The sequence below is a fragment of the Phyllopteryx taeniolatus genome, chromosome 17, assembly GCF_024500385.1.
Source record: "Phyllopteryx taeniolatus isolate TA_2022b chromosome 17, UOR_Ptae_1.2, whole genome shotgun sequence".
NCBI classification, from domain to species: domain Eukaryota; kingdom Metazoa; phylum Chordata; class Actinopteri; order Syngnathiformes; family Syngnathidae; genus Phyllopteryx; species Phyllopteryx taeniolatus.
The window spans coordinates 9,614,764-9,636,312 of NC_084518.1; the positions used below are offsets into that span (position 1 = coordinate 9,614,764).

General features: G+C 44.3%; 2 protein-coding genes across 16 annotated transcripts in view; both read left to right on the plus strand.

The window, feature by feature from the left end:
• The window catches only part of lrch2 (leucine-rich repeats and calponin homology (CH) domain containing 2), a 466,084-nt gene that overhangs the window by 77,004 nt on the left and 367,531 nt on the right, over positions 1–21,549 (plus strand). The gene's annotated exons all lie outside the window — the stretch shown is intronic.
• smfn (small fragment nuclease) overlaps positions 1–21,549 on the plus strand; it is a 112,886-nt gene that overhangs the window by 2,879 nt on the left and 88,458 nt on the right. For 4 of the 12 annotated variants that reach the window (XR_009785069.1, XR_009785070.1, XM_061751077.1 and 1 more), the window contains exons 1-7: positions 5,831–6,012; positions 6,101–6,440; positions 6,856–6,939; positions 7,018–7,095; positions 7,790–7,901; positions 7,980–8,088; positions 14,011–14,064. Coding sequence is in view for 10 of the 12 variants with exons in the window: in XM_061751077.1 (XP_061607061.1) it covers positions 6,297–6,440; positions 6,856–6,939; positions 7,018–7,095; positions 7,790–7,901; positions 7,980–8,088; positions 14,011–14,064 (581 nt within the window). In the remaining 2 variants the exon portion in view is untranslated. The other 8 variants (XM_061751071.1, XM_061751075.1, XM_061751073.1 and 5 more) reach the window with 8 other exon arrangements.

Genomic DNA, 21,549 nt, shown 5'->3' on the forward strand with positions numbered 1-21,549 from the left:
ACATTCCAAAAAAGCTGAGACAGGTGGCAAAAAAGACTGAGAAAGTTGAGGAATGCTCATCAAACACCTGTTTGGAACATCCCACAGGTGAACAGGCTAATTGGGAACAGGTGGGTGCCATGATTGGGTATAGAAGGAGCTTCCCTGAATTCCTCAGTCATTCACAAGCAAAGATGGGGCGAGGCCGGCGGCTTCTCTGTGCCCGAGCTCATCTAAGATGGACTGATGCAAAGTGGAAAAGTGTTTTGTGGTCTGACGAGTCCGCATTTCAAATTGTTTTTGGAAATTGTGGACGTCGTGTCCTCCGGGCCAAAGAGGAAAAGAACCATCTGGACTGTTATGGACGCAAAGTTCAAAAGCCAGCATCTGTGATGGTATGGGCCTGTGTTAGTGCCAATGGCGTGGGTAACTTACACATCTGTGAAGGCACCATTAATGCTTAAAGGTACATACAGGTTTTGGAGAAACATATGCTGCCTTCCAAGCAACGTCTTTTTCATGTACGCCCATGCTTATTTCAGCAAGACAATGACAAACCACATTCCGCACGTGTTACAACAGGGTGGCTTCGTAATAAGAGTGCGGGTACTAGACTGGCCTGCCTTCAGTCCAGACCTGTCTCCCATTGAAAATGCGTGGCGCATTATGAAGTGTAAAATACGACAACTGAGACCCCGGACTGTTGAACAGCTGAAGCTGTACATCAAGAAAGAATGGGAAAGAATTCCACCTACAAAGCTTCAACAATTAGTGTCCTCAGTTCCCAAACATTTATTGAATGTTGTTAAAAGAAAAGGTGATGTAACACAGTGGTAAACATGACCCTGTCCCAGCTTTTTTGGAATGTGTTGCAGCCATAAAATGAATGATTATTTGCTAAAAACAATAAAGTTCATCAGTTTGAACATTAAATATCTTGTCTTTGTAGTGTATTAAATTAAATATAGGTTGAAAATGATTTGCAAATCATTGTATTCTGTTTTTATTTATGTTTAACACAACGTCCCAACTTCATTGGAATTGGTGTTGTAGTTGGCAGACATTTTGGCCCATTCCTCCTGACCAGTGTAATTGAGCCAACTTTGTAGGCCGCTGTGCTTGCAGGTGTCTTTTTAGGTCTCCTTATGAATTCAAGAAAATGAGATCAGATCCTATCTGATATGATTGCAACTTTAAAACACTGACTTTTTTATCAAGTCCTTTGTAACCAGTTTGGCAGCATGCTTCAGGTCATTGTCCATTTGGAACACCTATTCGCGCCCAACCTTTAACTTCCTGGTTAATATCTTGAAATATTGCTTCAGTATTTCCACATAATGTTCTTTCCTCATGATGCCATCATTTTGTGAAGTGCACCAATCCCTCCAATACGACAACAACATGAAGCTGCCACCCCCATACTTCCATCTTTTCCCTCCAAACCTAATGATGCCCCCGCCCTGAGGCGTCACCTTATCGTGGTGGAAGGGTTTGTACTTCCCGATAATCCTAGGGGCTAAGTTGTCTGGGGATTTATAACCCTGGTAGGGTTACCCATTACAAACAGGTCCTTGGTGAGGGAGTAGACAAAGTATGGCTTATAAGACCCCTTATGATGATAAACAAAATTGACCTAACTTTACTTGTCCCGGACACGGGTCACCGTGGCCCTCCTCTTGAGCCAGGCCTTAAGGCCCACACCCATGGAACCGGATCGACATAGGCCGAAGAGGCAATGTGGGCCCCCCTTCTCATCGGCTCACCACCTATGGTATGGGCCAAGGTGCATTGTCAGCTGGGTGGCAGCCGATGGTAGGCACCCTGGTGATTCAGTCCCTGGTTACAGAAGCTGGCTCTAGGGATTTATAATCTCACCTCTCTGGCAGGGAAGGATCCTGAGCTAATGTGCAAGGTTGAGAAGTTCTGACTAGATATCGTCAGACTCACCTCCACACACAGCTTGGGCTCTGGTACCAGTCCTCCTGGAGGGGTTGGACTCTTTTCCACTCTGGAGTTGCTCATGGTGAGAGGCGCCAAGCAGGTGTGGGCATACTTATTGCCCCCCAGCTTGGTGCCTGTGTGTTGGGGTTTACCCCGGTGGACGAGAAGGTAGCCTCCCGCCACCTTCCAGTGGGGGGATGACTGACTGTCCTGACTGTTGTCTGTTCTTATGCACAAAACAGCAGCTCAGAGTATCCACCCTTTTTGGAGTCCTTGGAAGGGGTGCTGGAAAGCGTTCCCGCTGGGGACTTAATCGTTCTGCTGGGGGACTTAAATGCTCACGTGAGGAATAACAATGAGAACGAGAAGGGTGTGATCAGGAAGAACGCCCTCCCCCGACCAGAACCCGATAAGTGTTCTGTTATTGTACTTCTGTGCTCATCATGGGTTGTCCATAACGAACACCATGTTCAAACATACAGTGGGTACGGAAAGTATTCAGACCCCCTTAAATTTTTCACTTTGTTATATTGAAGCCATTTGCTAAAATAATTTAAGTTCATTTTTTTCCTCATTAATGTACACACAGCACCCCATATTGACAGAAAAAAAAAATATTTTTGAAATTTTTGCAGATTTATTAAAATAAAAAAGTGAAATATCACACAGCCATAAGTATTCAGACCCTTTCCTCAGTATGTAGTAGAAGCACCCTTTTGAACTCATACAGCCATGAGTCTTTTTTGGAACGATGCAACAACTTTTTCACACCTGTATTTGGGGATCCTCATTCCTCCTTGCAGATCCTCTCCAGTTCTGTCAGGTTAGATGGTAAATGTTGGTGGACAGCCATTTTCAGGTCTCTGCAGAGATGCTCAATTGGGTTTAAGTCAGGGCTCTGGCTGGGCCATTCAAGAGTTGTTCTGAAGCCACTCCTTTTAGCTGTGTGCTTAGGGTCATTGTCTTATTGGAAGGTGAACCTTCGGCCCAGTCTGAGGTCCTGAGCACTCTGGAGAAGGTTATCATCCAGGATATCCCCGAGCTTGGCCATCCTGTCCCTGTAGCTGAAAAACACCCCCATAGCATGATTCTGCCACCACCAAGCTTCACTGTTGGGACTATTGGACAGGTGATGAGCAGTGCCTGGTTTTCTCCACACATACCGCTTAGAATTAAGGCCAGAAAGTTCTATTTTGGTCTCATCAGACCATAGAATCTTATTTCTCACCATCTTGGAGTCCTTCAGGTGTTTTTTTTCAGCAAACTCCATGCAGGCTTTCATGTGTCTTGCACTGAGGAGAGGCTTCCGTCAGGCCATTAAGCCATAAAGCCTCGACTGGTGGAGGGCTGCAGTGATGGTTGACTTTCTACAACTTTCTCCCATCTCCTGACTGCATCTCTGGAGCTCAGCCACAGTGATCTTTGGGTTCTTCTTTACCTCTCTCACCAAAGCTCTTCCCCCCCGATTGCTCAGTTTGGCCAGACGGCCAGCTCTAGGAAAGGTTCTGGTCGTCCCAAACATCTTCCATTTAAGGATTATGGAGACCACTGTGCTCTTAGGAACCTTAAGTGCAGCAGAATCTTTTTTTGTAACCTTGGCTAGATCTCTGCCTTGCCACAATTCTGTCTCTGAGCTCTTAAGGCAGTTCCTTTGACCTCATGATTCTCATTTGCTCTGACATGAACTGAGCTGTAAGGGCTTATATAGACGGGTGTGTGGCTTTCCTAATCAAGTCCAATCAGTATAATCAAACACAGCTGGACTCCAATGAAGGTGTGGAACCATCTCAAGGATGATCAGAACAAACGGACAGCATCCGAGTTAAATATATGAGTGTCACAGCAAAAAGACTCATGGCTGTATTAGCTCAAAAGGGTGGTTCTACTACATACTGACGAAAGGGTCTGAAAACTTGTGGCTGTGTTCATATTTCAGTTTTTCGTTTTTCATAAATCTTGAAAAAATTCAACAATTCTGTTTTTTTTCAGTCAATATGGGGTGCTGTGTGTGTATTTTAGCAAATCGCTGCAATATAACAAAGAGTGAAACATTTAAGAGGGTCTGAATATTTCTGTACCCACTGTGTGTGTGTGTGTGTGTATATATATATAAATATATATACATATATATATTTGTTAATGTTAAATAATGTTAAATGTGCATAGGCTACTGCACTTAGGTTTACAGATAGGAAGGGTACGATGATTGATTGAGTTATCTGTTTTGGGGGGGGATGTTTGTTTGCAGGAGCAGGGGTTGAGGAAGGATCCCATGTATTTACAATAACTTTGTACTGTACAGTACTTGGCGTTTTAGGACACCAAAGAAGTACAAAACAATGTTGTACTCTACAGAAATATGGATGCATATAGCCACAAAAAGGTGGCGCGGTGGACGACTGGTTAGCACATCTGCCTCAGAATTCTGAGGACCAGAGTTCAAAGCCCGGCCCCACCTGTGTGGAGTATGCATGTTCTTCCCGTGCCTGCGTGGATTTTCTCCGGGTACTCCGGTTTCCTCCCACATCCCAAAAACATGCAGGGTATGTTAATTGAATACTCTAAATTGCCCGTACGTGTGAATGTGAGTGCAAATGATTTTTGTTTCTATGTGCCCTACGATTGGCTGGCGACCAGTTCAGGGTGTGCCCCGCCTATCGCCCGAAGACAGCTGGGAAAGGCTCCAGCACGCTCGCGACCCTAGTGAGGATAAGCGGAACGGAAGATGAATGAATGAATGGCCACAAAACAAAAGTGCTTCAGTATAATGGACAATCGACTGTCACGGATTACCCCCCTCTCCACACCCCCACCCAACCTCCGCCCCTATTAGTCCATCAAATCAAGGTTACACTGTATATTCAGACCCTTTCCAAACATTTTGGATATCATGGAAAAGTTTATTTCCATGATTCCATTCAAAAGTTAATTTTTCAAAGAAAATAGATTTAGGGCCCACAATTTAAATTTAAAGAATTTCAAGTATTTATTTGTTTATTTTTACATAATTTGGGCTTCCAGCTCATAAAACCCACTAAATCAGGACTTATAAAAATTTGAATACTGTGTAGAAATCAGACCAAGTTTTGCAGGCAATACATGTTTTAAACAGAGTGTCACACACTAATCAGCTACTAAACTCAAAGCACCTGGACAGGTTTCCCCAGGTGTCATTAAATTGCTTCAGTTTGGTTCGATTGTCTCAGTTGGGTTCAATATAGGGAAGACTGTAGACTTGAAGAAGGCCCTCATTGATACGCTCCATAGGATGGGTCAGCCACAACACTTCATAGCTTAGGAGGCTGGCTGTTCACAGAGTGCTGTGTCCAAGCATATCAATGGAAAGTCTAGTGGAAGGACAAAATGTGGCAGGAGAAGATGCACCAGCAAAAGAGATGACCGCAGGATTCAGCAGATTATCAAACAGAGAAGATTCAAGAATCTAGCAGAGAGTGGAATGAGGCGGGAAACACAACTTCAAAAACCACCACATTCAGACGCATCCCGGAGATGGGCTACAACTATCGTGTTCCTCGGGTCAAGCCACTTATGAGCCTGAGCCAACGTAGGAAGCGTCTCAACTGGACCAAGGAGAAGAAGGACTGGACTATTGACCATGGTCCAAGGGCCTCTTCCATCCATCCATCCATTTTCTGAGCCGCTTCTCCTCACTAGGGTCGCGGGCGTGCTGGAGCCTATCCCAGCTGTCATCGGGCAGGAGGCGGGGTACACCCTGAACTGGTTGCCAGCCAATCGCAGGGCACATTGGAACAAACAACCATTCGCACTCACAGTCATGCCTACGGGCAATTTAGAGTCTCCAATTCATGCATGTTTTTTGGGATGTGGGAGGAAACCGGAGTGCCCGGAGAAAACCCACGCAGGCACGGAGAGAACATGCAAACTCCACACAGGCGGGGCCGGGGATTGAACCCGGGTCCTCAGAACTGTGAGGCTGACGCTCTAACCAGTCGTCCACCGTGCCGCCCCAAGGGCCTCTTTTCCGATAAAAGTAAAGTGTCTTTCATTCAAGAATCATGGTCCAAGGGTTTGGAGGAAGACTGGTGAAGAACAGAACCCAAGCTGCTTGAGGTCTAGTATGAAATATCCACACTTAGTCATGATTTGGGGTGCAATGTCCATTGCAGGTGTTGGTAAACTCTGCTTTCTTAAATCCAAGGTCACAGTAAGAGTCTACCATAATGTTTTAGATGACTTCATGCATCCTTCTACTGAGGATCTGTATGGAGATTTCATCTTCCAGCAGGACCTGGACCGTGCCCATACCGCTAGAAGCACCAAAACCTGGTTTGATTCCCATGGCATCACAGTGCTTGACTGGCCAGCCAACTCGCCGGATCTAAACCCCATTGAGAATGAGGGGCACCAGACCCAAAAACAAAGAAGAACTGACAGCAAGCATCAAGGAAATCTGGGCTTCCATAACTCCCAGGCTGATTGATTGCTTCAATGCCACGGCGCATCGAGGCAGTGATTCAAGCAAAGGGATTCCCAACCAAGTATTGATTAACATATTGTTTTGAAAGTACCATATTTTGATTGATTTAATGTGACCGTAATTTCTTTCTTTTTTCCCACAAAAAATGAAGTAAATGGTGATTTCTTCACCGTATTAAAATGTTTTGAATTCCTGATTTCGTGGGGTTTATGAGCTGGAAGCCCAAATTATGTAAAAATAAACAAATAAATACTTGAAATTGTTGGCCCTGAATCTATAATCTATGAAAGTTGAACTTTTTTAATGGAATAATGGAAATTAATAAACCTTTTCATGATATTCTATTTTTTTTGGAAAGGGTCTGTATATACTAGAGGTGTGACACAATCATAAAATGCAGTAATGTATTCCATGTTATGGAAATACGAATTCATGCTTCAAATTCTTGCTTATTACATGTTCTTTTCATTTTATAGATGACAGGCTTGGACATTGAAAATGACAAGATAATTGAAATGGCATGCATAATTACAGACTCTGACTTGAACATTTTGGCTGAGGTAATCCAAATATTCTCATTATTATTTTGGCTGTTATAATGACCTTCCAATTTAAACTCCGATGTCCTATCTTGGCAGGGGCCCAACTTGATAATAAACCAGTCCGATGAACTACTGGAATCCATGTCTGAGTGGTGTACAGAGCATCATGGCAAGGTAAGCTATTGCTGCTCTGTGGTGGTGTCTCAGCAGCAAGGCAGCTATAGAATTGGACTACTACATATTTATTACTTACCATAGACCTAAATGCAGGGTTGTTTCTAGACCCCCCCCCCCCCCCCCCCCCCCGCATGGTCCCCAGACAAGAATGAGCATGAATGAAAATATGACCATGAATAAGCAAAGATGTATTATTAAATAATTAACTCATAAAATATATGACTAATGACTACCAACACTGAAACCAAACTCCATATACGGTACATAGTATGTATGTATGTATGTGTGTGTGTGTGTGTATATATATATATATATATATATATATATATATATATATATATATATATATATATATATACACACTATACACACACGCACCGTGCTGTGAAAGTATTGGCCCCCATCTCAAATTCTAATATTTAGTAATGATTAATATTATAATAATTTCCCCACTTAAATGTTGCACATCATCAAACGAATGTAAATATCAGACAAAGACAAATAGTAAGATTAAGTAAACATAAAATGTTTTGTTTCAATGGTCATTGTATTTATTAAGGGGAAAAAAATATTCAGATTTACCTGGCCCTGTGTGAAAAAATAATGCACCCCCCCTTCTTAAATCATAAATTAACTGTGGCTAATAAAAAAAATGTTGGTTCATTTTCACTGACCACTTAACCTTTCTCAGTCAGGACTGACCCAGGCAGTACGGTTGAGTAAAACCACCCTGGAACAAGCAGAGTATGAATTTACATCCTTTGTTAGACAACACACTCCACCTGGGCAATGTCCCCTAGCTGGTAAGTTGCTTTTTGCTGCAGCAGTTTTGATATCATTAATTTTCCTCAGACAGGAATGAATTGTTCCTTTTTGTGCAGGAAATTCTGTGCATGCAGACAAAAGGTTCCTGGACAAATATATGCCAGAGTTCATGAAGCATCTCCACTACAGAATAATTGATATCAGTACCATTAAGGAGCTTTGCAGGTTAGTCTGATCAACTTGTTGCAAGGCTCGAAGTATCCATCCATTCTTCCATTTTCTATACCGCTTTAACCTCACAAGGGTTGCGGGCGTGCTGGAACCTATCCCAGCTATCTTCGGACACCCTGAACTGGTCGCCAGCCAATCACAGGGCACATATAAACGAACAACTAGTCACGCACACATTCACACCTACGGGCAATTTAGTGTGTTCAATTAACCTACCATGCATGTTTTTGGGATGTGGGAGGAAACCGGAGTGTCCGGAGAAAACCTACGCAGGCACGGGGAGAACATGCAAACTCCACGCAGGCGGAGTTTGCATGCGAACCCCGGTCCTCAGAACTGTCCTCAGAACCCTCAGAACTGTGAGGCAGATGTGCTAACCAGTCGTCCACCGTTTCACCAGCTCGAAATATTTTATTTTTATTTGAGGAGCAGTTTTGCTAATAATTTCTTTTGAGGATCAACTTTCTAATTTTGAGGAGCAATTTTTCGCAGGTTAATCATACGGACCCGAAGCAAGGGTTTTATTAAATTTTAAAGTAAAATCCCCTCCTCCTTGAGCTGTCACCTTATCGTGGTGGAGGGGTTTGTGTGTCCCAATGATCTGGGACTTTATGCCCCTGGCAGGGTCACCCATGGCAAACAGGTCCTAGGTGAGGGACCAGACAAAGCACGGCTCAAAGACCCCTTATGAAGAAGACAAATTATGGACTCAGGTTTCCCTTGCCCGGACGCGGGTCACCGGGGCTCCCCTCTGGAGCCAGGCCTGGAGTTGGTGTCATGAACGGAACAGAGGATAGGACCCAAAAATGCACGACTCCAAAACAAATGGACAGTTTCCAAAAAGAGAGGTTTACTATACGGGCATAGGTCGGTACACAGGCAGTCAATCCAAGAAAGGCAACAGTATCCAAAAACATGAGGCAAAGAGGCGAGGTCGATAATCGGAACAGGGTCAAGTCTTACTGTGAGTCTGTGACGTGGAAACAAGGAATGCTGGAACGCGACGACAAGGTACAACGAACTGGCGACGAGAGGGAATGAGACACGAGGTTAAATACAAGGGGTAATTAGGGTGAACGAGGCACAGGTGGTGAAGATGCTCACAGGAGCAGGTGTGTGTGAAACAGGGGGAAGACAAAAACCAGAACACACACCCATGACAGTACCCCCCCCCCCCCCCCCACCCTTAACGGCCGGCCCCAGACGGCCCCGGGGCCCCTGGATGTGCAACGTGGAAGTCCCGAATGAGCGAATCATCCATGATAAACGCAAACGGCACCCATGAACGTTCCTCAGGCCCCTCCCAGTACACCAGATATTGAAACCCCCTCCCCATCCGACGAGACGACAAAAGCCGCCTCACAGTGAAGACAGGGCCCCCATCCACGAACCGGGGGGGAGGCGGGACCCTGGAAGGCGGGACCAGAGGGGACTCACGGGCGGGCTTGAGCAGGCTGATGTGAAAAGCAGGGCGGACCCGCATTGACCTTGGGAGCCTCAGCGCCATGGTGACCGGGTTGATGATCTTTGTGATGGAGAAGGGCCCCACGATCTGGCGGGGAATACTGTAAAATTTGCTCCATCGTCTTTATGAAAGAAGCCCAAGAATGACACGCGGCGGAATTGTGGCTCCATTCAGCAGTAGCCCACGCCTCCGCACGACCAGTCAGGTGGGAAATGACAAAAGCGATTTTTACCTGCTCGGTGGGGAAGGCAGCTGCCTGCAGCTCAAAGTGGAGTTTGCACTGAGTGATGAACGGCTTAATATTCCCAGAATCTTCAGAGAACCTCTCCGGTCGAGAGAGCTGTGGGCAGACAGCAGCGGAGGTGGCAGGTGGCTGCATGGTAAACTTCACATGAAAACTTTGGTACCGTGGCGGTATCGGGTGTTGTGCCAACTGGTTCCTTCTTCTGAATCATTTTCATAAGAACTTCAAACTGTGAGGCCACCTGTCTCATCATATTGTCCTGATGCTCTGACAGTCCCTCTAGATGAAGGTGGAGGGCAGCTGCTCATCCTGCTTCGACAGGCGTTGACCCTGCGCTTGAAGGGCTTTGCGCACCGGGTCTGAGTCTGCTGGGTCCATGTTATGGCCAGTTCGTTCTGTCATGAATACTTATGGCTGTGTGATATTTCAGTTTTTCTTTTTTAATAAATTGTGTGTACAACCCCAATTTCAATCAAGTTGGGACGTTGTGTTAAACATAAATAAAAACAGAATTTGAAAATCATGTTCAAACTATATTTAATTGAATACACTACAAAGAGAAGATATTTAATGTTCAAACTGATAAACTTTATTCATTTATTTTTAGCAAATAATCATTAACTTAGACTTTTATGGTTGCAACATGTTCCAAAAAAGCTGGGACAAAAAAAAAGACTGAAAAAGTTGAGGAATGCTCATCAAACACCTGTTTGGAACTTCCCACAGGTGAACAGGCTAATTGGGAACAGGTGGGTGCCATGATTGGGTATAAAAGGAGCATCCCTGAATTACTCAGCCATTCACAAGCAAAGATGGGGCAAGGTTCACCTCTTTGTGAACAAGTGCGTGAGAATATAGTCGAACAGTTGAAGGACAATGTTCCTCAATGTACAATTGCAAGGAATTTAGGGATTTCATCATCTACGGTCCATAATATCATTAAAAGGTTCAGAGAATCTGTAGAAATCACTGCATGTAAGTAGCAAGGCTGAAAACCAACATTGAATGCCCCTGACCTTTGATCCCTCAGGCGGCACTGCATCAAAAACCAACATCAATGTCAAAAGGATATCACCACATGGGCTCAGGAACACTTCAGAAAACCAATGCCAGCATCTGTGATGGTATGGGGCTGTGTTAGTCCAAATGGCATGGGTACCTTACACATCTGTGAAGGCACAATTAATGCTGAAAGGTACATACAGGCAACATATGCTGCCATCCAAGCAAGGTCTTTTTCATGGACGTCCCTGCTTATTTCAGCAAGACAATGCCAAACCACATTCTGCACGTGTTACAACAGCGTGGCTTCATAGTAAAAGAGTGCATGTACTAGACTTGTCTGCCTGCAGTCCAGACCTGTCGCCCATTGAAAATGTGTGGCGCATTATGAAGCGTAAACTATGACAACGGAGACCCCGGACTGCTGAACAGCTGAAGCTGTACATCAAGCAAGAATGGGAAAGAATTCCACCTACAAAGCTTCAAAAATTAGTGTCCTCAGTTCCCAAACATTTATTGAATGTTAAAAGAAAAGGTGACGTAACACAGTGGTAAACCCTGACCCAGCCTTTTTGGAACGTGTTGCAACCATAAAATTCTAAGTTAATGATTATTTGCTTTAAACAATACAGTTTATCAGTTGGAACATTAAATATCTTGTCTTTGTCGTTTATTCAATTAAATGTAGGTTGAACATGATTTGTAAATCATTGTTTTCTGTTTTTAATCATGTTTAACACAACATCCCAACTTCATTGGAATTGGGGTTGCACATTAATGAGGAAAACAATTAACTTAAATTATTTTACCAAATGGCTGCAAAGGGGTCTGAATACTTTCCATACCCGCTGTACATCAAACTGAATCTTTCAGTAGAGTAGTATTTAAGCGCCAGGTTGGAGAAAGTATCACGTTTGATTAAAGTTTCAGTTCTGAGTTTATTTGTTCTACTTTATTTGTATGTATGGAATACTTGGGTTGTTCCCAACATCGGGTGAAATTTTCATGTCAATAGCACCTTTGGAAATATATTTAGTGAGAAACATGGTGACGTGTTAAATACCTATTTCAGCCGCTGTATAACGGGGTATTTCAATGTAATGCTGCAGTTAACGAATATTTTAGTACTCTAGTATCCTACTGAAAATTCTTTTGAACAATTATTTGGATAAATGTTATGGTTGGTATATTGTTGCGTACTGTACTTGCGCACCTCGTGCTTGTAAACATTTATGGTGGCCGAATCGGTTGCCGACATATGAAGGGTCGTATATAGTGTGTTCAGGCGGGTTTTGTCCTGGAAGTCCCTAACAAAGCCTAGCACTCTTGAATGAAAATGAAGATTCATTCGAAAACCACTCACAAACGCCAGAATGAGTGCATTCTCAATAACGTTAATCAGACAGAAATTAACTAAGTTCACATTCGGCCAAAATGTGAACTACTTAAAGAACTTTCATTCAATGGCACTCATAATTAACAGAAACGCTCCGCAGTGTGAACGTTATGTTACTAAGGTAGACTAACCCTAATCTCACTGATTGTTGCTAGGTTAATTTCACCTTCTTCTCTCGGATCCCATGATGCGGCATCTTTGGCGGAGAGAAAGATCCATGTTACAACGAGAACGGGTGCTTGCCTTGCATTTCACTATGAAATGCCAACACATGTTCGCCATTTCTGTCTTTTTTTTCTTCCTCTCCCGACTCAGCATCGCGTTTCACGTTGCCGCTCCTTCAACCGAATAACGTCACTTCCGTATTCTACTGCCCACGTGTCGGTGACGTAAGCGTGTTGCGTCACATACGCCTCTGCATGCTTCCATCTTTGGTGACCGTCTCCACGTTAAAACTGTGATTCGCAGTTTTGCTTTTCAATGTTTTTTGAGGCGCACAATGTGAATTTTTACTCGGAAACTGCAATGCAGTACCTCTTAATTCGAGCCATGTTGAATAATAAGGATGCACCATTAAATTACACAGAATTGTTGTTGATAGCGGTGCTCCCGAGGCCGGTCCCCCCGGGCTGGATGACTGCTTGGCGTTTGGGCTCCCCTCTCATGGCCCGCAGCTACTCCCTGGGTCCCCCCACCCCCCCTTATCGTTCCCTTGTCGGGTGCCCCCATCCGCCCTCCTTTCTAACAAACAAGGGACACTCTCCCGCCCTCAGGTTGGGCGGGGACTGGCTGCTGGTTGGGGGGGGGGGCGTCTGGCTCTCCTGGGGGTGGGGGGGGGGGGGCGTCTGGCTCTCCTGGGGGTGGGGGGAAGAGTGGGCTGGTGGGGCGTGTGGGGCGGTGGTAGAGTTGGGTTTGTGGTTGTCTGGGGGGTGGCATTGGGTTCCTGCGGCCCCCACCGGGTGGCCAGTTGTGGGGGCGCGTCGGTGGAGCTGGCGGACCGCCGTGGGTCCCTCGGTGTGGGACGTGTCCCCTCCACCGGGCTGCTCTTGGGTGGACCCCTGGATCCCGCCCCTCGATTGATTGGGTGGGGTCCTCAGCCTCCACGGTGTGGGCACAGCAATTACAGGACACCTCTGTCAGTCTTTGTGCATGTAAAACGGTGTCAATACACTGGGTGTTTGGCTACTCACTTATTGCGACAAGTAACTCATGAATATGCAAATTGCTTGTGTATTCCCTCACTTATACTCTCGTCCTGTAGACTTTTATAATTTACATAGTTAATCCCACCACACTTCAGTTGTACAACCTTGTCCTGCATGCTTCTTCTCCTGTCCTTGTCCTGTTCTATCTTGTCCTGTCCTTCCCTCACAGGGTGTAGCACTACAGCCCCATGCAACACTCATATTTAATGTTTCATTGTTGTAGATAATGTAATGATTTACTTCTCTCATCCTGTTTACAATTAGTGCTTTGTCTTTTGTCTTTGTTTCTCTCTCCCCTCTAGAAACTTTGTTCTGTTCGATTGATCGACTCTGATTTTCAATAAACTTCAATTATAATACTAAGAAACCACAGCGGAAGCTTAAAAACTCCACTGTGACACAGTAAAACTGTTCCGGCATAAAAGGGATACAGATCTTCCATTCTGCTTGACCTAACAACCGAACAGGACAAAAACATAATAATAATAATATTGTTCTGATCTTCACATAACTGTCGGCCTCTTTAATGTATTTGTTATAAACCCCAGTGATTATTGACAAACTCTTTAGTGTGGTGGATGACAAGAACATTTTCTTTGTTTAGGCGGTGGTTTCCAGTGGAGTATGAGATGGTGCCACAAAAGAAAGCAACCCACAGGTAAAGAATATTAATGCAAGGTAACTCAGATAGTACAGTTGTCATTTAATACTTTAAATCCTATCAAAGTGTGCTTGTGCTGTGCCATCAATTTGTAAATGAGCTGATAATACCTAAACAATCCCTATGCTCAACTTTTATCTTGAAGGTCACATACTTTTGGCTTCTACGTCGAGCTAGCATTAAGAAGTCACCTCACCGACAAACTGACTGACTCACTCTCTCTCTCAGCGATAAACTTAGTTAAAGCGTACATTCAGGAAGGTATTGGGCGCACTGGTGAAACTGAGCAGCGGATGTCCGCCATTGAAAACAAAATAAATTCACTGAAAAACCTTGAAAATAAATCAAAGTATAGGAGTAACAAAATAGAGAACCTTTGCATTTTGGGCATTCCAGAAAAAGAAGAATGTAATGATGCATCCTGATTTATGCAGAATTGCATAGCAGACATTTTGAAAATAAGACCTCCAGTGTTGGAGAAGATGCATCGGATCACAACGAGCCAGCAATCTTCTTTTCAAAGAACGATCATTGTCAAATGCCTGAATTACAAAGATATACAGTAGAACTTATTCTGAAGACTGCACGGGCACAGAAAGACCTCAAGTACCAGGACAACAGGATAAGATTTCTTCCAGATTTGCCTGATGAAGTGCACAAACATTAAAGAACATACGATGCAGTGACAAAGACGCCACGTGAAAAGGAAATGCATAGACACCGAATAATACACCCCTCCAGCCTCTTGCTAACCACTGAGAAGCACATATTCGTTTTTGACACGCCAGCCGATGTGAACAACTACATCAAGAAGCTGTTTCCGGAGGCTGAGAAGGACAATCTAGGAATATTAGGGTACCCTTGTGTAAAGTGTCATAACACATACTTAGATTTTACTTAAGTAGCATATTAAGTAGATACTGTCAAGGAGTAACATTGATTTTAGTTTGAAGGCAAATCGTTCATATCTTCCGTTCATGTTAAAACCTACATTGCGATTCGGAATAACATATATTCTATTCAGGTTGTGTGGTGTCACATACAGTAGGTCATAGTTAAGATGTTCCTCTGAATGTGCAGGGGGATATTGGCTGGTTAGGGTTAACATAGTTACTAGGATAATTTAGTAAATGTAACTATTAAAACATTTTAGAAGTGTATTATCATTATCAGGATAAGCAATTGTGAATGGGAGAATAGGGACTCATTTTGGAGTGGACCTATTCCAAACAAGAGTTCAGGGATGCCTGTATGTTAAACAGGCAAGGCTTAAGGGTCGGACACTCGATCTTTTTCTTTTCTCCATGGTACCTATCAATAGTTGTTTTTGTTCTGTGTACTTAAAAATTACCCTTCTATTCATCCACCTTCTTCCACTTATGCGGGTTCAGGTCGCGGGGGCAGCAGCTCAAGCACGGAAGCCCAGACTTCCCTCTCCCCAGCCACTTCATCCAGCTCTTCCAGGGGGATCCCAGGCCAGCCGGGAGACATAGTCTCTTCAGCGTGTCCTGGGTCGTCCCGGGGACATCCCCCCAGTGGGTTGTGCCCAGAACACCTCGCCAGGGAGATGTCCAGGGGCATCCTAACCAGATGCCCGAGCCACCTAAACTTGCTCCTATTGATGCGGAGAATCAGTGGCTCGACTCTGAGCCCCACCCAGATGACCAACTTTCTCATCTTTTTTCTAAGGGATCGCCCGGACACCCTGTGGAGTAAAGTCATTTTGGCCGATTGTTTCCGCGAACTTGTTCTTTCAGTCACGTCCCACAGCTTGTGACCATAGATGAGGGTAGGAACGGAGAGCAACCGGTAAATCAAGAACTCAGCTCCTTCTTTACCTTGATAGACCAATACAGAGTCCGCATCACTGTAAAGTCTGCAGCGAGCCGCCTGTCAGTCTCTCGCTCCATTCTTCCATCACTCATTAACAAGACCCCAAGATCATTGAACTCCTCCACTTGGGGCAGGATCTCTTCCTCGACCCTTTTTCGACTGAGGACCATGGCCTCAGATGTGGAGGTGCTGATTTTCATCCCAGCTGCTTCACGCGGCTGTAAATCACTCCATCAAGAGTTGAAGATCATAGCTTGGCGAAGCTAACAGAACTACATAATCTACAAAAAAAGCAGAGACCCAATGCTGAGGTCACCAAACTGGACCTCCTCAATGCCTCGACTGCGTCTAGAAATGCTTTCTATAAAAGTAATGAACAGAATCGGTGACAAAGGGCAGTCTTGACAGAGTCCAACCCACTGTTCCACAGCCAGGACAAAAACCACACTGCTCCTCTTGAATCTGAGATTCGACTTCCCGACGGACCTTCCTCTCCAGCACCCCTGAATAGACTTTACCGGGGACTGTGAGGAGTCTGATTCCCCTGTAGTTGGAACACACCCTCCGGTCCCCCCTTCTGTAAAAGAGGGACCACCACCCCAGTTTGCCAATCCAGAGGCACTTATCCGGATGTCCACGCAATGTTGCAGAGGCGTGTTAACCAGGACAGCCCCACAACATCCAGAGCCTTTAGGAACTCTGGGCGAATCTCATCCACCCCTGCCACCTTTTTAACCACCTTGGTGACCTCAACCCCAGAGATAGGAGAGTACGCCTCAGAGACCCCAGACTCTGCTTCCTCATGGGAAGGCGTGTCGGTGGAATTGAGGTCTTCGAAGTATTCTCCCCACCGACTCACAACGTCCGGAGTCGAGGTCAGCAGGACCCCATCCCCACTATAAACAGTGTTGATGGTGTACTGCTTCCCCCTCCTGAGATGCCGGATGGTGGACCAGAATTTCCTCGAAGCCGTCCGGAAGTCTTTCTCCATGGCCTCACCGAACTCCTCCCATGCCCGAGTTTTTGCATCGGCGACCAACAAAGCTGCATTCTGCTTGGCCAGCCGGTACCCATCAGCTGGCTCAGGAGTCCCACACGCCAAAAAGGCCTGATAGGACTCCTTCTTCAGCTGGACGGCATCCCTCACCGTTGGTGTCCACCAACGGGTTTGGGGGTTGCAGGCACCGACCACCTTACGGCCACAGCTCCGTCGGCTGCCTCAGCAATGGAGGCGCGGAACATGGTCCACTCGGACTCAATGTCCCCCGCCTCCCCTGGAACATGAGCAAAGTTCTGTCTGAGGTGGGAGTTGAAACTCCTTCTGAAAGGGGATTCTGCCAGACGTTCCCAGCAGACCCTCACAATACGCAGGTCAGACCGGCATTTTCCCCCACCATCGGAGGCAACTCACCACCACGTGGTGATCAGTTGACAGCTCCGCCCCTCTCTTCACACGAGTGTCCAAGACATGCGGCCACAAGTCTGATGACACAACCACAAAGTCGATCATCGAACTGCGATGGTGCAAAGTGCACGTATAGACACCCTTATGCTTGAACATGGTGTTTGTTATGGACAAACCGTGATGAGCACAGAAGTCCAATAACAGAACACCACTTGGGTTCTGATCGGGGGGATGGGGGGGGCGTTCCTCCCAATCATGCCCTTCCAGGTCTCACTGTCATTGCCCACGTGAGCATTGACGTCCCCCAGGAGACCGATGGAGTTCCCAGCGGGAGCACTCTCCAGCACCCCCTCCAAGTACTCCAAAAAGGGTGGGTACGCTGAACTGCTGTTTGGTGCATGGGCACAAACAACAGTCAGGACCTGAAGTACTTTTAGAGGGCAAATTCTAGCCTAATTTCTACATTAAAAATCACTATTTCTTGAATTAATTCACTATTTCGTTTGAGGTTATATTTTAGTTTCTCAATATGTGTAATTTTTTTATTTGCTATGTGCTGCAATCATCAAAGTAATACATATTTTAAATATGAAATACTTCAGTCTGAGTGTGTGCAGTGTGCAGTTCATCTCTATAATTTCACTTTTTGAATTGAACTACCTCATTGGGCAGCCGTGGCCCAATGGTTAAGATCATCGCCTGCCACTGTGGGGGACCTAGGTTCAAGACCCCGACTGGACCACCCGCCAACATCCCCCAGACTCACGGCTGTGGTGTCCTTGAGCAAGACACTGATACCCAGAAATGCTCCCTGGGCGCTTCAGCTGCCCCCTGCTCCAGTGTGTTCCACTAACATGTATGTGTTCACTGTGATGGGTTAAATGCAGAGAACAAATTTCATGTACATGCATGCATGTTCATGACAATAAAAGATGATGATGATGATTTACACTATTCACGTGTGAGCATGATTGGCATGAACTTGTGAATGCCTGTGATGTGTGCGAGAATGGGATTGACATGCTCGCGTGAACGCATTTGAGTAGTGTAAATGAGAGCATTTGACTAGTGTAAATGAGAGCATTTGACTAGTGTAAATGAGAGCATTTGACTAGTGTAAATGAGACCATTTGAGTAGTGTAAATCTAGAGCCTTTGAGTAGTGTAAATGAGAACATTTGAGTTGTGTAAATGAGAGTGTTTGATTCGTCCTTATGAGAGCCTTTCAGGAGTTTGTGCCTGTGTGAAAGCATTTGAATAGTAAGTGTGAGAGCTCATCCTGAATAATGTCCCTAACGGCCCCTCATACAAAAGGGTGTTTATACTAAATACTGAGCAAAGGGTCTGAATACTTATGGCTGTGTGATATTTCAGTTTTTCTTTTATAATAAATCTGCAAAAACTTCAACAATTAAAATTTTTTTCAGTCAATATGGGGTGCTGTGTGTATATTAATGAGGAAAAAAAATTGAACAATGATTTTAGCAAATCGCTGCAATATAAAAAAAGAGTGTAAAATTTAAGGAGGTCTGAATACTTTCCGTACTCACTGTAGATTTCGTCCGCCCCATAGTTATAATGGCTGCAGTCAAGGACATCACACAAGTCAAATTGAAAGGTCTGGTCTGGTCCTGGGGTGTAATTCAATTCTAGAACGATGCTCCTCATTTTGATCCACCTATTTGATGAGATATATAGTTGGGAGCATTTAGGCCTCCCTCCTGTTTACTTTTCTGAAAAGTGGATAAAGTAATTCTGTTTTTCTTATTTTTTGAATAAACATTTATTACAGCAGAATCTAATGTTTGAAACCATTTAAATGTGTTCTTAAATGAAATAATTGAAAATAAATAATTTGAGGTAAGGCTTTCATTTCTATTGTGGCTATTCTTCCCAGTAGTGATATAAGCAAGTTATTCCAGCGTTTTAAATCAGATGAGATTTTTTCCAGAAGTGGTGTGTAATTTAGATTGGTTAGCTCTTTGAGTTTTGGCGAAATATTAAAACTAAATACTTAATATTTCCTTTAGGAATGGGGTAATCTGGCATTTGATCTGCAGGATTCCACGAGGTTGCTGTTATTTGGAGCATTGTCGATTTTGTCCAATTGATGGAGTAATCTGATAATTGTGAAAATGTCTTGAGATTGAAAATGGAGTAATCTGATAATTGTAAAAATGTCTTCATAAAATTGAAAATGGCTTGAAAGATTATGTTTTTTTGATGTTGTAAATAAAGAAGGATGTCATCAGCATACAAATTGATTTTGTGTTCTGCCACTGGCGAGCAGATACCTTTAATACTAGCACTCAGACGTATAGCGGTTGCAAGTGGTTCGATATATATTGCAAATACCATCGGTGAAAGTGGGCAACCTTGTCTGGTTCCTCTTTGTAGAGTAAATCTTTGTGACGTGATCCTGTTCGTGGTGACTGTTGCTTTTGGCGAGTTGTAGAATGCTGCTATCCAATGTATAAATGAGTCTTCAAAGCGAAATTCGCAAATAGGAAACTTAACTTTATTGAAAGCTTTCTCTGCGGGAAGTGACATGATGATTGCTTTTAGGATTTTATGCTGTGACATGCTTATTAAATTTAATAGACGTCTGACATTATTAGTGGAACTTCGACCTTTAATGAAACCTGTGTCGTTATGGTGGATTATCGACGGGAGTATCTTTTTAAGTCTTGGTGCAAGGGGGGCTTCTCTAGACAACCCACAGCTCGGTCAATGCATCTGATGATTAGTTCCCTCATGAAGGGAATACAACAACAACCGTAAAACACAAAAACTCCAAGTATCGTGCCAATTGAGATTATCGAACTACCAATTATCCCTTTTCACTTGCCAAACCATCTTTCCGTCAGATCATTAAACGGGTTAGTTAGCAGCCATTTGGGCGTGAAGCCATCACATGTGAAATTTGTCAAGCTTTGAACGTTATAATGTAGTAATGTAGTTTATGCGAGCTATGTTTTTATTGGGTGTTATCCATCCGAAAATAGACTCGAAACCTGCTGCAATTTGGTCAACTAATTTATACTCATCTGGAACACCTCACGGGACTCCTATGGCGTCGATATAGACTGGACTCCCAGCCATGGGGTCCACGGTCCTTTTTCTCCTCGTGAAGGTACGCAGCGGGATGGACAATTGTTTGGCAATGTCCAGGTCCGACACACTGTACATCTGTATGGGTGAGAGAAGAGAGACCAAAGCACACCTCCCGGCCCAATTTGGGGCCAGGAATCCATACAAAACCTGACCTCTACAGAACCACCATATGTCGGCTCAAGTCACACTCAATTGAGAGCCAGAAGTGCGGGCTGACAGATCAATGGTTCGGACACTGTTCTTTTCTTTAATTTCGCCAACATTAAATGGATAGGTAGATTCATCTTTTTTTAAAATGTAGGTAATGTTAAGATTAAAGCGTGGTGAGAAAATCGGGGGTGTATCACGCTTCGGGGTCGTGAAAATGTCGTGTAAGTCATAAACCAAATTATTAAGGCTATTTGAGTAACACACACGTACCACAGTAGAACGGAAATGACTCCCCAAATTACTCCCCACTTCACAAGTTTGGTAGTTCGAAATATCCATATTTGAATAGCTCGTGGTTGTAACTGAGAGACAAGGCACGTTATACAATGCAACATTCCTTTAATTATTGCTGCCCATATAACAATGGATATAAATAAATGGCACTTAAATCAATGGCAGCACATAATAAAATCAAAACAGTTTCAGCTATACCTTTAGGAGTTATCTTAATATTTATTTGGCCGTGTATGTAGACCAAAAAGTGACCCAATCCCAATGTATAAATGTTAAAGTAAAGCCGTAAAGTCAGTGTCTTAACAATTGACACTACTAACAGAAAAGGGCGCGTGGGGTTTGTATAGGTCCCAATGGCCAGTAGCATACCCATGTCAAATACAGACACCAATATTGTTTCACTCACATCATGAAGGGCACCAGGTCTTCCGGTAGCTTTTAAAATTGCTTGTCGTGGTTCAAACTGTCTACCTTCTTCCCAGCTATGCTCAGCTCAAAAATGGGAACTGGACTACTTGGGGTGCGGCTCAGCCTTGAGTTTTAAAGGCTGAGAGGCTCCTCTCTGGAGGCGTGGAATGTTTATATATAGAACTTCCAGGCTGTCTTCTTGACTTTGGCAACTTCTTTCTTCTTCCGGTTCAGGCAAGTATGCGTATGCGTTCCACCTCTAACAGCTGCATAGACTGC